Raw genomic sequence first — 17,680 nt, 5'->3', positions numbered from 1 at the left:
AGTATTAGACCTGACATTTCTGACCCCCTCGCTTCTGAAACGATGGCTAGGCCCCTGTTAATCAAACACAATGACAACACATTTATACAAAATATTCACCATAAAAAGTTTATTGAATGATACATATTTAAATCTACATAATACAAAAAAGTGTCTGAACAATTTGTATTTAAATTCACAGTTTGATATAATGACACAGCATAATATTCCCCTTGAACTGTGAAAAATAAAAAGTAAATAAAAAAAAGACAGAAGATTCACATCTTTATAAAAATGTATAATATTTGTTTTGGATTAAAAATACATCGTAATCATGCTTTCTATAAATTGCCCATTCAGTCATATTATTGCTTTAAAAATATACACTATATATATATATTAATATTTCCATTATCCTATCTGATTAGTTCATTGCATATTAATTTTATATTACAGTTTATATTAGACCGAGAAAGAAACGCTTCGTCCTTTTTCTCTGTAATTCTTTTTGTCGTCTCATTAAGGACTTTTCCCTTTCTTATGTAAGTGCCCCCTTGTTCTTTTCCTCCTTCGAAATGTCAAAAATGTCCTTCAGTTGATAAAAGAAATCAGAAAACTGGTCTATTACAAACTGTTAAACTACTATAAGAAAGAGAAAAACGAGGAGATGTAGGCCAAAGCTTCAAACTATTCATAACCCCCCCCGTTTATAGATATTTGCCATTTCAAAACTATTTTTAAAGTGCACTGTTTCTGTTTACACATTGCCCTTTACAAACATTTGTTCACGTAAAAAAATGATTCGCAAAACCTACAAACAGAAAAACAAGAGTAGGCTACACTCATCCCTGCATGTATCCATGACCGTCTCACGCGTTAAACATATCTCTCACAAACAAATTTTTAGCAGTAAGACAATCTCACCCATAACCTAGATGAACTCACTCTAATAACATAATGCCCTTTATTGAATGGTTCACATTTATCAAACTTCTCCACCTAAACACCCCTCAGTGAAATTAAGATTTGACCCTTTTGAGCCTCAGACACTGGATTTGATAAAACACAAGACGAAACAAAATATTTAGGATTATATGACTATTCATGATTACAGAAATTATTCAAATATGAATAACGGTGAGATTAAGCAAACAGAAGCATTCTATAAGTCCTTGCAACTAATATGTATGTGTTGGAGGATCAAGCGAGCCTATTCGCGTTTAAGTCACTATTTTGACCTCTCAAATATAATTACCTGTATTTTTAGAATGTATGTGGGGTAAAATCATTACTATAATTTCATTACTAAATCTCAAATTGTGCATGTTGCACACAGTACATAGTACTTACGGTAATAAACTACAGTATTAATTCATGATTACAATGAATAAAACATGTCACTGTTTTACTAGGTTAGTAATAGGTCAGGTGCTCGGAAGCTACTTTTGGGACCAAAAACGATTTCTTTGTCAAAACTTAACTCTTAAGAGTCAAAGTATAATGACTGACAGACCCAATCAAATAGTCAATCAGCTTTGGTCCTTTTCATGGAAACATGAAACACACAAAGCTGAATACATATACAGGATCTGCGTATACACATTCATTTACCAAGTAAAATTAAAAACACAAACAAACAAAAAAGAGAAAAATTCACATTGAGCAGGTTTGACCCGAGTTGCAACCTAAAACAACATTATAAGTGAGATGGTGTGAAACTGTCTGAGTTGTGTGTGTGACTGGCTACTGACATACTGCATGTGCATTTGCTTGTTTGTGTAGTGCTGTAACTGGCACAATGGGCCCTCTGACCTGCAGAGGGCAAAACAAAACGAGAAAGAGACGTGTATAGAGAGAGAGTGCTTGGTATCAAGAAAAAGACTTAAAGGTGCCTACTGCTTTGAATTTAAATGCCATTCGATTTTGTATAGATAAGGGTCATGTCCACAGCACTATCAGCATTTCTCCATATCCATAGTAACGCTGAACCTGGACAATAATTATTTTCCTGTAGTAAGAGCTAGCATGGAGCTAGATCCATCAGTTCCACTCTTTCTGCCAATACGCATCGTTTCCAGGACAGGGAGTAGACGGGATACACAAAACGGCCCTTAACACCACGAAGATGAAACTCCTGTTGAGCAACGGCTGCTCCTTAGTTCTGCTCCGTTCACGTGTTGCAGTACTGAGCTCACACCAGCAGGTGGCGCTTCTTGTGCAGAGCGAGGTGATCGGAGCGAGAGAAGGTGCGATCACAGTCAGGGCACTGGAATGGCTTTACTCCCGTGTGCTTCCGAAAGTGACGGGTCAGCTCATCAGAGCGGGCGAACTTCCACGTACAGCCTTCCCACATGCACTTATAGGGCTTCTCTCCTAAACGGCCACACAAAGAGATGGGAAAGAACGTTTAGAAGAGCATTTATTCATCCTTATGAATTCAGTGTAAGAGTAAATTAGTATTTTTATCTGTATATGGGTCAATAATAATCTCTAAGATTAAAAAAAAAATAGGTGTGTAAGTCTTTGCAATTGTTTTGGTTTCATGCATTTATGAAAAATATTGATACCATTTTCTACAAAAAGAATAAAAAAATATGAAGAATTTTAACCATCAAGTCTAAATAAGTATTTTTTGCACCTTGAATACAGATGAGTGTAAACAAGTGTAATAGATAATAATAATAAAAATGTTTAATTCAAATATTATACGGATGGATGGATGGATGGATAGATGTGCACATATATTTACCTGTATGTGTACGTCTATGAGCTTTCAGGTGGGAGCTTTTGGTATAAACTTTATTGCAGCCGTTGAAGTCACAGCGATGAATTCGACGCTTCTTCGATGGGTCTGGAGATTCTACCTTTCGACGTACAATCACAGAGTGTGTGTTTACCCTGTTAAAGACAACAAAAAAAGAAGAATGTATTTATTAATGGTCTTTGTTTGGAGTGCAGCTCTTTCTTTAACCACCAGGGGTCAGAGTCATAACATTCAGTCGACCTCAAAGCATTGAGTATTGTATGTATTGATGACCTTTGCTCTACATTAGATTTTGTTTAATTACAGTATATGATTTTTGGTGCTGTTATGTGCTTCCTTCGTGATTTTTATTAGTAGTGCATGGCTTGCTAAACCAAGACTCATTGCTACTGCTTACACTTAGGCCTTAACCACAAGGCACTTAAGCACGTAACTCGTTCTGAACCATTTGTGCTTTAGACATGTTGTGCAACTTGTTAAGGAAAGGCTGTGACTGGACTTACAATTTCCGACTGGAAGACAATAAACCACTTGAATTTTTTTTTGTGCATTTTCTAAACAGAAATACCCTTTTACTGTAAGTTCTGCCTAAATACGCCCTGTAATTAAATACATCCTGCTTCTCTCTCCCGTCTCTCCATACACCTTACCCTCCCCGTCTGGTTAAGCTACATCGTCTACAGTACACCACTTATTCTCCCACTTACTGACATTTGTTCCTAAAAGTAGTTGTTTTTTGGCTCCGTACCCATTATAAAATTATCACTCCACCTTACTCCTCCCTTCCTCTCTCCATCAAGTGCTTTCTCCACCCTTCCTCGTAAACATTGCTCCATTTTCTTTATTTCACCACTTATTTTTCTTTCAGTCACACAGTATGTGTCCATAACTGATGATAACACCACACCCATTAGAAGACATCACACATACACATCCACCGTAAAAGTGCACTTATACGCACAAAATAATAATAATAAAAAAAAAAACTGTCTACACAACTCTAAAGCACACGTTGTACACATTCACGTACAGATACGTTCCCACCCCATGTGGGTTTGAAGAATACTTGGAGACACACTGTCTGAAGTGCATGCTTGGGGGATTTTATCAGATCCACAGCAAGAAATATGAGATATAGAAACACACATACTTTCAGGATTGAAAGAGAATAGGCCAAACCCACTATAAATGAGATCCCATTTTTTAAAAGGTCATGCAGTTTCTTCCTGTACTTAAATGCAGAGAAGAAATGTTTGTACTTCAACTGGATAGATAGATAGATAGATAGATAGATAGATAGATAGATAGATAGATAGATAGATAGATAGATAGATAGATAGATAGATAGATAGATAGATAGATAGATAGATAGATAGATAGATAGATAGATAGATAGATAGATAGATAGATAGATAGATATGTTTATACTTCAACTGGATAGATAGATAGATAGATAGATAGATAGATAGATAGATAGATAGATAGATAGATAGATAGATACATAGATACATAGATAGATAGATAGATAGATAGATAGATAGATAGATAGATAGATAGATAGATAGATAGATAGATAGATAGATAGATAGTGTTTGAGGACTCAGCACTCACTCATTATAACTAGGTGGGCCAGTAATGACGGATGAGGTTATTTCCTGGCTGCTGGGATCCTGAGCGTGTTCAGAGTGGGGCTCAGATTTGATTGGCTTGAGGAGCTCATGGTTGTTTGGGGGATTCTCTGACTTCATTACATGGACTGAAGACAAGACACAAGAGAGAAATCAATCAAACACACAAAAAAATATGTAAGGCTATATTAATACAACTGTCACCCATTAGAACTCATGATTGTGTGCTTAAGAATCATATGTGATTATGCCTGTGTGTGATACAGTATGTCATCCCCTTACACTGTTTGTGGTGAGCAGGATCCTCAGGTGTGATGGGTGAAATCATGATGGAGGGAGGCAGGTGTAGGGAGGAGGGGTAGAGCACAGATAAGGACTGCAGCATTGGAATTACTGGAATGATGCCAGGACTCGATACAATGGGTGTCAAGACCTGCGTCAACTGTAAACCAGAAAACCCAGATGGATAAATATATGACATCAGATATGTCTGTTAGCCTCTAGGTTTTAGACAAGAAGCCACAAAGACTATTTCATAGTTGATGATATGCCGTCATTAATTGTTAATACATGGGTCAGTGCATTACAGGGGTCCTCTCTATGATATACAATAAAGTTCAAAAGTTTTTTTTTTAGCAAGGATTCATTAAACTGTTCAAAACTTTAAATATTTAGCAGCACAACTGTTTTCAACATTGAAATTAATACAAAATATTTCTTAAGCACCAAATCACCATATTAGAATGATTTCTGAAGGATCATGTGACACTGATGATGCTGAAAATTCAGCTTTGCCATCAGGAATGAATTACATTTTAAAATATATTAAAATAGAAAACCATTATTAATTAATTGTTCAGCCTTGGTCATAATTGTAATGACCCCAATTTTTTTATTTGTATGCATGTTTTTCTACATAGTCACAACACTAAACCTTTATTTGGTGGATAATAGGCAGCGAAGCAGTTTTGTTAAGATATTAAATAATAATAACATCTATTTTAAATCAGAAATTAAGAACATGCTTAGAAGATGTGTATTCAAGTAAATGTCTGTATGAATTGCATATCATGTGAACCAGCTAATAAAATTAGACATTTATAGACTGTTTCCATGTATGGTAATACCATGTTTTTTTACGCATGTTGTATTATCATGTAAATACAATGGCATGTGAATACGGTTTTCATTCAGCACCATGGCACCAACGGTAAAGCATCACCCCTATTCTTACCGCAGGCATGGAAAGGGCCAGTGGTGGGGACAGCTGCCTTGTCTGAGATGACCCGCAAGGGCTTCCTGTTCCAGAGCCGGAGCTGAAGAGAGGATGTGTGACTGGACTGGCGCGCTCATAAAAGGATGGAGGAGTGGCTCTAGGTGATGACGATGCCAGAGATGAGGAAGGCGACGAAACGGAGGATCTTTTGCTGACGGTTAAGTCGACAGGTTCGTTCTGGGAGTAATGGACATCCTGGGACTGAGGGTGCGTGTGAGGGGGGCTCCCGTAGGCGTAGTGCTGATAGCTGGGGAAGAAAGGATGGTACAGCTGGGCTGCGGAATTGACCACGGATGATACGACTCCAAATGCCTCAGATGGGGGTTTAATCTGGTATAATGACTGCGAGAGAAAGAGAAAGAGAGACTTTCAACACGCTGTGAACTTGCTAGCATATTTACACATTCACATGTACATAATTACACAAGCACTCATAAAAAGCAGCTGTGCTGAGCAGCAGTTGAGTCTGGGGACTATAAACTGACAAAAAAGACTACTTTGAATGACTGAGTTTGAGCCAAATTCAACTTCCCACCCCATATAAACTCCTAACCTAATAAGAAAGGAATGCATGTCCATCTGCAGTTAGAGAAAAAGAGAGAAAATGAGAAAGCAAGCAAGTACGAGATGAGTTTTAGAGATACATTTTGAATAATATCTTAAAATAATATACTCATGCAATTCAGCAATATCCTTTTAAGTCTCTATAAATGAGTCTCGTGCTATTACCCAGAATTCAAAGATTGCGTGGGGATTCTGCACTTGAACAAACACTCCGATGTCCCAAGACCAGGGTGTTCAGATGGCCATGTGCCAGGCAGCCCATTGTGAGTTAGTTGGTAAGGCAGGTTTGTTATTGGAAACGGAAAGAGACGCATTGTTTTCTTTAAAATCACGTAAAACCGGATGCAAAGAACTAGACAAGCATCAGGAAGTGAAGAAACGGTTCAGATCAGTAAAAAAAACCCTTCTTTTGGCTAATACACTAAAAAAAATGATTTCTATAGAAACAAGTGTCACTCAGAAATAAGTAAATTTTACACTTTGAATTAAACGTGAGTCATTTTCAAGTAGTTTTCTTGTCAAACATACTCCAGTATGTTCCTTTTTAACACTGTAGAAGAGACCTCTATAAAAGTATTTGTACGATACCAACCATTTCTTTACGGATATTACCCTAACAACTGTACTCACCATGTCTGTATTTATTGAGTCACACATGAGCATGGCTGCTGCCACTGGAATTCTGGGAAATACAGAAAACAAACAGTAGTATATCAGTTAGTGGCAAAAGAATCCTGCATCAGAGACGTGTCGTGAGCCATCAGGAAATCATTCTTCATTCCAAGCACACGGAAGCAGAGACGCATGAGAGAAGTGCTGAAACACTAATCACTTAAAGTACAGGGGAAGTTCAAATGCCCGGGGCAATGAACACTGTTTGTGTGTGGTTGTACATAAGATTGCAACACTATTAGAAAGCTTTTTCCACCTGACCCGCTTACCCAGTATGGTCTTGGAGAACAGAGAGGCCACATCATAGAAATGCTACTAAATGCTACAATTTCGTCCTTAGATAATGATTCATTCCCTGATCTTACCACATCTTAGGGTGTTTCTTCAACTTCAGGGTCTTTTTTCCCCTTTGTGTTTTAAGTAAGGTTTGCGTTAAAACTGTCTTGGAAGCTTTGTTTTTTATTATGTCTATGGTATTTTATTGAGATACTGACGTATCAGACCCAGATTTTCAGTCTTGAAATATGATCATTCATCCTAAAGATATTAATAATAAAATTTAGCCTAAATATACACTACTGTTCAAAAGTTTGGGGTCAGCAAGATATTAATGTTTTTGGAAGAAATCTCTTACGCTCAACAGTGCTGCTTTTATTTGATCAAAAATACAGTAAAAACAGTAATATGGGGAAATATTATTACAAATTAAAATCACTGGTTTTTATTTGAATATATTTTAAAATGTAATTTATACCTGTGATGGCAAAGCTGAATTTTCAGCAGACATTACATAGTGTCACATGATCCTTGACATTTATTTGCATTTATTTAAAATAGAAATCTGTCTTTACTGTCACTTTTAATACACACTTTCACTCTCTCTCAAAAAAGGAAAAATCTTACTTTGACCCCAAACATTTGAACGGTATAGATAAATAAATCACATTTTATTAATTGTAAACTATACGATAACTTGATCAAAATGTTTAATATTAATATTACTATAATTTGTGAACATATATCAATTAAAAAAAAGAATTTACACAACATATAACTGTCTCTCAGTTCATCATTTCCACCACAATCTACAGTTAAGTGTATTCAAAGCATGGTTGAAATTAAATATGAGGCATGAAAAAAGATAAAGACATCTCTTCAATTAATCTTAGCAAGACAAAAGAGTCTATTTTGACTATTTTATTCCAAATATGTTAAAATGTCATTTCCACCACAGAATGCTATTAAATAAGATAGGCCTACATGTTTTGAGATGTAATGGAAAAGATAATAAAAAATGATGTGATGCCTGATTTGATGTTGTAAGCTGAAATTAAATGAACTAGTGAGAGTGTGAAAAGTGTATTTGAAGAAAGTTTATTTTGTAAAAGTCCACATGATCAAAAGTGCCCATAGTAGAAGAGAAATAAAGCTAACAAGTCTACAATGCACAAAGGAAAAAGATGAAAGGTCTACAGCAGCACCAGCACATCAGACATCTTACATATGAGCATGAGTTCTTGTGAACACAAAAGAGACGAATATATTTAGCTAAACTTTCTGTGCGTTTTGTCTGAGCGCACAAAGACCGACACAAAAAGTCTACAGGTAGGTACTGGCTACCATTTCTATTTCCAAAAGTTAAAGTAAAATGACCCACAGGACTTGTTTTCATTGGAATTCAGTGGAGTGCGTGAACCCAGTAAGGCAGAAACGGGATGTGGGACACTTCATCAGTGAGCCGTGAGACTGACTTAATGATATGTGAGTGCTTTTACAGTCCAAAGTCTGAGAGAGAGAGAGAGAGAGAGAGAGAGAGAGAGGAAGAAAGAGAGAGAGGGGTGAATGTAAAGTCTCTTTTTACAATCATTAACCCAGGGTGGTGCTGGTAACACACATGCACATGCACGCACACACACACACAGAACAATTCGGACAAGGTCTACTGAGTTCAGATACACTCCCAGCAAATTCAGTCTTTCTGAGATTTCAGACACACATATACCTGTAAACAGGACTACTATTGCAAGAGACAGTGGCGTTCACACACGCGCACAGGCTTGGGAAGCACTCCCAATGGCCCCAGGGTCAGGTGTGGGTTAAGAAAACAACATCCAGTACTAGAACATACACACAAATACATACTCATCCAAACCTCAAATCAACAGTATATAGCTAAAAAGATACCAAAACAAAAGACAAGACACAAAAGATGAGTTAAACTTAAACGCTATTCAAAACATCAGTTTGAATACTTTACTAAGAGGACGATTTTGTAACTAGACACTGTTGTGTTTTAAATGAATAGATCAGCCAATAATGAAAGTTCTGCCATTATTGATTCACTCTCATGTTAAGACTGTATGGCTTTCTTTCTTCCATTAGACACAGTAGAACAATGTACTGTTCTTTTTCATACAATGAAAGTGAATGGGGACAGATGCTACCAAGCTGCAAAAATGACAAAAAAGCATTACACTCCTCTCATATTTCATTTGTAATTCCGCATACTGTATGTGACCCTATAGGACGTCACATATATACCCGCGACCCTACACAGGACAAACGGTTTGAAAAATGGATGGATGGATGGATCGATGGGGGAAAAACTAAAGATACATATAGGTTTTGCCAAAATAATTGGTTGAACTAACCTCACATTTATAAAACAGCATGAGCTGAACCATCTTTAGGAATTTGATGTTAGTCAAGCTCCTGTAAGAAAGAACTGTTTGAAAGTTTGGGTTCAGTAAGAGTCTTATGCTCATCAAAGGTGCATTTATTTGACCAAAACCATAAAAACAGTAAAATTCTGAAAATATGATTATAATTTAAAAATAACGATTTTCCATATTAATTTTATTTTCAAATGTAATTTATTCCTGTGATGGGAAAGCTGAAATTTAGCAGCCAGTCTTCAGTGTCACATGATCCTGAAGAAATCATTGCGCTAATGCGCTGATTTGCTGCTCAAGAAAGATTTCTTATTATTATCAATGTTGAAAACAGTTGTGCTACCTAATATTTTTGTGGAAACCGTGAAACATTTTTTTTTTCAGCATTATTTGATGAAAAGAACATTCAAAAACAACAGCATTTATTGGAAATAATATCACTTTTGATCGACTGCATTTCATTCAATGCAATGAAAAAAAGTATTAATTCCCTTTTTAAAAAAAAAGCATCTTATTGAACCCAAACTTTTAAACGATATTGTACACTTTTTACATTGTTCTTTTCAACTTATCTGCAGAAGCATCAAAGCCTGCTAAGCTCATTCTTAGGAAATCTTAGTCAAACAAACAGTCCTTTTCCAAATAAGAGAAACAGTTTTTATATCGCCATCGTTGTTGAACGGGGACAGTTTTTATGTATGAGTTTTTCTATATGGATTTTGTTGTGTTTTTCTCAAAGGGGTGAAGAAGTTCTTTATAAGACAATGATAAAGTGAGGTAAAGAGAGAGCTGTCACAATCACAATGTCCTCCAGGCTTGGCAGAGTTTAAGTGACCCCGTTACACTGCTAACAACAATACACACACACAGATAAACTCACGCAACCGGCAATTAAACTTAACAGTCTCATAAAATGCAGAGGTTGGTACACGCTCCAATAGATGCAGTTAATACGGTGTGCCAGCTTGCGCAAGACTTCATAACACATCAAATACCAATAATTATAATTCTCTACAACCCATTAAAATTAAGTTGTTTAAATACTTAATTTTACTATAATTATAGTTTTTGTAAGTTTATAACTCAATCTGTTTCTACCCTCTGCTCTGTCATGTCACATTATCACTTTAACTTCACATTTCCAGTCTCTTTAGAGTTTAATGTGACTATTAATTCTTTTTGACCTCAGGCGGTGTGAACGAGTAGTCTCTGTCAAATCTACCATGTGTGATACTTTATAAATCACACACGCTCTTCACTCAACATTGCAGACCAGTGAAAAGTAGGCAAATCCATTAAGGCACACACACACTCAAAACCACAAAACGGCAGTGTTACGCTCTAATGCAGTTTCCTAGTGGTGAGGAATGGTCCAGCTTGCTGACATGGAGAAAATACGAAAACCAAAATTACAAAGTGCAGAATCTAATAGCAAGCCCATGTAAAACCCAAAACCGAACTAAACAGCACTGGTTCAATGCACACAACCCCTCAATAACCACCGCTCTCAGATAACAGATAGCTTTTTCTGCCAGGTGTCTGAGAAATGCTTGCCCAGCTAACAGGGAATGTTCTCAGAACTTTTGGACGTCCTGGCAAGGTTCTCTCAAAGTTATGAACAAACTTTCCTCCAGTAACGCTAACAGAACGCTCTTTCTGGTCTTTAAAGGGGCTATATGTAAGATTTTCATGTATTAATAGCTTTTTTATTGCCAGTGAACAGCTTGTAATGAAACTTAAAAAGCAAGACCTTCCCCAACTTCCTAGGTTGTCTATTAAACTGATTTTTATGTGAAGGACTCGGGACGCTTTTACCGGGAAAATCAAAAAGATGTGTTCACGCGAGCTCCCGAGAGCCTCTCTTCCAGTGTTGCCAAGTTCGTAACTGTGGGTTACTTTTAAATTGTTGCTGAGGGTTGATTTTTTTTCTGCGGGTTTAAGGTTGGCGCTTCAGTCTCTTGTGAGTTGCAGTTCACTTAACGGCCACCGGTGTCGCTAATAACAAGGGTTTCTGAAAAACTGGAATTTAAAGGAGAACTCGGCAACTCTAGCGAACTCTAGTCACTTCTTCACTGATTTTCCGTTTTGTTGTCGCATGTTTTCCCCACGAGCTCCCCCTACAGCTGTGGGGGGGGCGTATATTTCACAACACGGTCGTAAAAAACTCACTTGCGGCGGCCTCCTCCCCCTCTCTACCGCTGTTCATGTGCGTTTGTTTTGATCGGAACAAGCCAACTGTATCGTGTGGAGCTATGTCTGACTACCGAGGTGGGTAATCTGGTAATACATCATACATGCGTGTGTTTATGTCGAATTGCCATAAAGCAATTCGTGTTTCGCACTCGTTCTCGTTCTCGTTCTCGCTTCTCACGAGACTTCCAATTTCTATCTTGCCGGGACGGTAGTCCCCAAGTTGCAAGGTTGGTTTTCCGCCTGGGAACGCTGGGGGGAGCGGGGAATGTCACCAATATCACCAGAACAGGTTGTTTAACCATCCAAATGATTTCTAGACAGTTTTATTAAGTTAAAAAAGTTACCAAGTTCTCCTTTAAAGAACATTCAAAAATAATGTTTTTATAACTTAATGGAGTTACTTAATGGAGTTACTTATAACTTAATGTGAGCAAAACCTTCTTAGGACATTTTTGTAAGATAGATAAGATCTGAGATTGAAAGAGATCCCAATGTGGAAAACTTTATAGGGCAGGCTTCTATCTGACTAAAAGATTAGATCAGATTAGACTGAAATTTATACTGAAGACCAAATTTAGCAAGAAGGCCACAGTGTGTCTGTTATTGTTTCCATAGTGAGATTAACACATAGAGGAGCTCTGCTACATGGGGGCCATATTTTCCTTTCTTGCCTTTTCTCAAACTAAAGAAAAAGAGAAAAAGAGAGAGAGAGAGAGAGAGAGAGAGAGAGAGAGAGAGAGAGAGAGAGAGAGAGAGAGAGAGCACTTTAACAATGGAATGCGGCTCTGAAAATGATCCTCTTTTGTAGTGGATTGTTTGTGTGTGCATTGCGATAACATAAGAGTATTGATCTAAGGAAAGAGTCGTGTAAGTGGGTGGAGGTTCCAGTCGTGTGTGTGTTAGTGTGCGTGTGTGTTCACTCCCCCTAGGCAGCCTCCCCTCAAATGCTGAAAACAGGAAAAGAGGCTCCATATGCCAGATGGAATGTCTGACGCAAACCTCAGCCTTGAAACAAAGCTCAGAATACAGCTGACCATGAGACTTGGACTATGAGTTTAATTGTATTTGATTTTTACACCTAAAATGTTATGTCAACCATGCACATACAGTGCACCTAATCTTCATACAGTCCAAATTGTGGATGCAGGCTGGCCTATTATGAATAGCTGAACATACACACACTCTCTAAATATAGCCCAAGCTGATCAAAACCCAAATTAATTACTGCATAAGCCAGAATGGGACTTGAAGCCATGGTGAATAATATTTTTGACTTTAATAAAGTTGGATGGTATACCACATTAAGACCTGTGAATGTATATTCAACAAAAATCTTGCCAAATGAGTTGAGAGCATATTCAAAAACCTATATATAGGTCTAATAAAACATATAATCAAAGGTGTCATGACATGTACATAAACTGAAGACCTGACAAGTATTAATGCAATACTGTTATTGTTAATATTTAAACTTATTATAAGGAGTCGCAGAGGAATTCTCTTCACTTCTTAACACAGAAATGTGACACAAAAAAAAAATGTTTAGTTAAAAAATGCAACTGAGCCAAAGTCGCACATCAACATGATCCTGCACACAAGTTGCTATGGCTGTACAGTGCATTTAATTTGCCTGAAAATTACATTTGCATACCGCTCTGGCACTGATCATAAATGGACTGAGTTACTGTAAATTGTGTTAATTTTGCTGATACAAGATTAAAGTCCAGCCAAACAATAAGTGCCAAAAGAGCAATATTATAACTCACAATAATCAAAACAAACACATGAGATGCCTACATGTCAATAACTTGGCCCTCATTATTTTGAAGTTGTTCAAAAATGCAATTCATACAATAAAAAATGTAAATGACTTCTTTGCCGGACAAATTCTCAATTCAAGTAATTTTGACTTTGTGATATTGTTAAAGTAAAAATGTTTAGGTGGTGTAACTGTCCGAAGATTGTAAAAAGAAAAGTATAGCCTGCCGTAAAATAGAATGGACCCCTTTCTTGATCATTAAATGTTTAAAAATATGACATATTTTAACGTTTTACGAATATGTTGTCGAGTCAAATGGAGTAGCCCCACTTAAACTTCGTACTATTAAAGACTTAATGTCAGAATGTTTCTAACACGTTTATTGAATATTGATAAAGTTGTGTACACGCGTTTTTTCAAGGGAAAAAACAATGTTTTGATTTTTTTTACACATTTCAGAGTAATCAAATTATTATATTATTATTATTATTTTGACAATTTGTGTGTGTGCGTGTGTGTAGAAAATTGTCAAAAAAAAATTCTCCATCCAAACATGAAAACAAAGATGACATTTCTGAGAGATTGGCACATATGTAGGCTAAAACAACGATTTCTCGTTGCCATCATCTCGGACATATTTCACATTGACCCATTTGTCAGAACTATTGTAGAAAAGTCCACATTCTATAAAAGGACAGACGACATGTAGGTCTGTTTTACTTATACACACGTGTGTTAGTAGCTAGGCTATTTTGTTTTAATTTATTAAATATTAATTTATTTAAAAAATAAGAGTTTAAGATGGACTGAAATGTTAGTTTACAACAGCAGGAGCAGGAGAATGGTTTGTTTTTACTTATTTGAAGACAGTCAATGTTATTTAATAAAGATATAGTAACATAGCCTTACTTACATGTCAGTAAATATTCCTCAAGTTAAAAGTGCGCCGTTATGAAAGACCACAGACGACAGACGACCCGAATCACGATAGCATGAAACACATCCAAATGACACACTTGCATTAAGGCAGAGGCCGAAAACTTTCCAGAGTGTTACGAAACAACTTCTCCTCCAAGCGTTTAAAGTGTCCTGAGTGAATTTAGCGTCTATCACATGATTAAGGCCGGGCGGGAGGGCGCTCGCGGGAGGTGAGGGTGGGGCGCGCTCACGGGCGCGCTCTTGGCTTCAGATACGCTCAGCGCGGAGACAGGAGGGGCAGAAGAGAAAGGGCTGGGTGTGTGTGTGTGTGTGTGTGTGTGTGTGTGTGTGTGTGTGTGTGTGTGTGTGCCTGCCTCTCCCTCTCCGCCCTTTCCTTCCTTCTATGTTTGTCTCTCTCTATCTCTCCTCTTTCCCTTCCTGACAAGACACGCCTGAGTTTCAAAGATCTAGCGAGCATGGATAAAGGTCGCCTGGTTCTGCAACAATGAAAAAATACAAATGACTTACATAATTTACTAATTATACACTCTTTATTGTTAAATGTTTGATCATGTTAATAAAAGGTGCATAAAGAATGCAGGGGGCCGGGTTCGAGTTCATCACTCACACACACACACACACACATGCATTTTCATGTTTTATGGGGACTTTCAATAGACAAAATGATTTTTACACTGTACAAACTGTATATTCTATCCCCTACACTAACTCTACACCTAAACCTACCCATCACAGAAAACTTTCTGCATTTTTACATTTTCAGAAAACATCATTTAGTTAATTATAAGCTGTTTTCCTCATTTGGGACCAAAAAAAATTCCACACAAGGACCAGGACTTGGATAGTGTGATCTTTGTGGGGACATTTTGTCCCCATAATGTAGGGTTCACCAGGCCGCACACAGACAGACAGACACACACACACATAAATACTGTATATAATACCATGACATAGTGAAAGTATATTAACACACATTAAGATTATTGAATCTGTCAGTCATTCAAAGGTGTATTATTAAAGCTAATAATAATGGACTGGAGTTATGCCAAGTCATCAGCAACAATAGCATACCTGATGACGCCAGTGCACATAAACCCAACCTGTGTCTATTACCCGTAATAATAAAGCAAACATTTCAGATTACCAGACCTTTGCCAGAATTACTCTCATCCCCAACACTCTCACCTTCTCACCCACCCACATCTCTCTCTATGTGTTTTTCGCAAACATCTGCCATACCAATACTGCACAACTATGAATTTATTTTCTTTTTTCTTTTGACAGTTAGGGGTGTGGAACTGGCAAAACTCCAAACAAACAAGTTTGCTTGTATGCATGTAGCTATTCATTATTGTACAAAAGTCTGTGCTTTTGCCTACTTTCTTCAAATTCAAGAGGGTGTGAAATGATTATGAAATGTGTGTGCGTGTGTGTGTGTGTGTGTGTGTGTGTACTCGTGTCATGAGGAAACAAGCTTATAAATCATGAGGGTTTTTTTGACAATGTAAAAATGCAGAAAGTTTTCTGTGATGGGTAGGTTTATGGGGGGGGGGGGGGTAGTGTAAGGGCAGATAATATACAGTTTGTACAGTATAAAAACCATTACGTCTATGGAGAAGCTACAGCTATAGGCAGGATTTTCATTGATATTTGTGTGACAGCCTGTTTTTTCAATTATTAATTAGTGAAACAATGGCATCATTTTTCTTTGTAAACACCTTGCCCAAAATATTTTCAGGTTAGTCGAGCTGGGCAAAAATCTGTAATAGAAAAGATGCTCTGGAAACTCTGTGCTTTCATCTGGTTTACACCATCAAATAAATGTTATAAAGTAAAAGCTAAACACTCTTGAAATGAGTTAGCTAATAACTTTACAACTTCTGTGAGCCTAAAATAGAATGCTAAAATATTTTTAGACTGTTATTTTAAGTATGATCTCATAAAGGACATGATGTCATAGACTCATATCTTCCAGCCAATGATAATTTATCTCATGGTGTCATGGAGGATGGAACATTTACACTTATCTTATCTCATTCAGGGCTTTGTGAACAATAAAACTGGCCATCTCAATAGCCAATAACAATCCAATAAAATGCCTTCAACAAGAAAGATTCCAATGATTTTCAATAATCAATAAGTCATTTTTCTGAGGAATCGGAGGAAGCTCAGATTTTAAATGAAATCCATTAATAAATAAGTGAATATTTTGTTACAAAAATAACCAATTATTTTGAAACTATTTGAACATATAGACATATCCGAACACACGTGAATCCACAAGCACGTACACGTATATACAGTGTGAAACCAAACACCCACATTATTTTCTCTGTTAAACATGCACACAATGGAATGTTCTGTTGAAACTTACAAAACCCCCACGGCTGAGATGATGTTGGAAAAAAAAAAGAAAAGAAAATGAGATGGTGACAAAAAATGCAAATATTTGAAACGTGACCATGAGCCACTTAAAGGTACAATATGCAATATTTTTTGCCGCTAGAGGGCGCTACATTCCAAACAACAACAATGGCGTAGCTTGATGACGATGTGAAGGAGCGTGGAATGATGGGAACTGTCGTTTTAAACTCCACCGTGGATGTAAATCAGTCAGACGGGAATCGAAAAATCATGTTCATGGATGAGGCTAAGTTCTATTTTCATAATGACATGCTTTTTGTGGCGAGGGGGGCGTGGTTCAGCGCGGTCTGTAATGGGAGAGAGAAGAGACGAGCGGGACGCAAGTAGGTCAAGTGCAAATGACGAACACCTGTGTCTTATTGCTGTGATCCGCGTGGAGAGACCGCTTATAAGCTGCGCGCTGGAACGAGAGAGAGACTGAAGAGAAAATTGGACGCAGAGAAAGAAAACCGGTGGATCCGAGCTCTCATTTTTTAACTGTTTTGTGCGTCGCCGTTGCCACGGTGAATGCGCGTTGTGCACGACTTTTGTTTGTTTTGCTTTATTTTAATAAAGTAAGAGTCCCAGTCACGCCGACCCCTGTCTTCTTCCTTCCTGACTCTTGAACCTCATCACACTTTTATTTCATTAAAATGAATTAACCGTGAGAAAAGTAAGGTTTAATACTAAATTGGTTATCATAGATGTTACTGTATGTCGAATTCATTGTTGTGATAACGCGGCGCAGTTTTACGTGTTCTAAACAATTGTTGTAAAAGTACATTCGAACATACCCACATCATTTGCCAAAATACTGATTAATCTTTGTGT

The 17,680-nt window shown here is 37.2% G+C and overlaps 1 protein-coding gene across 1 annotated transcript; it reads right to left on the bottom strand.

Annotated features, from left to right (window-relative positions):
* Positions 1-94: 94 nt before the first annotated feature.
* Positions 95-14,580, bottom strand: klf3 (Kruppel like factor 3 (basic)). The gene is made up of 7 exons (XM_079859052.1): positions 14,421-14,580; positions 6,842-6,893; positions 5,606-5,989; positions 4,654-4,813; positions 4,355-4,499; positions 2,729-2,877; positions 95-2,352 (listed from the first exon to the last, which is right to left on the bottom strand). The coding sequence occupies exons 2-7, from the start codon at positions 6,872-6,874 to the stop codon at positions 2,171-2,173; spliced, it is 1,053 nt and encodes a 350-aa protein (XP_079715178.1). The 5' UTR covers positions 6,875-6,893; positions 14,421-14,580; the 3' UTR covers positions 95-2,170.
* Positions 14,581-17,680: the final 3,100 nt, after the last annotated feature.

This window comes from Squalius cephalus (genome assembly GCF_949319135.1).
Source record: "Squalius cephalus genome assembly, chromosome: 2".
In the NCBI taxonomy this organism is placed as follows: domain Eukaryota; kingdom Metazoa; phylum Chordata; class Actinopteri; order Cypriniformes; family Leuciscidae; genus Squalius; species Squalius cephalus.
Note: the sequence above shows the minus strand (reverse complement) of the source record. Positions and strands in the feature narration are given on the sequence as shown.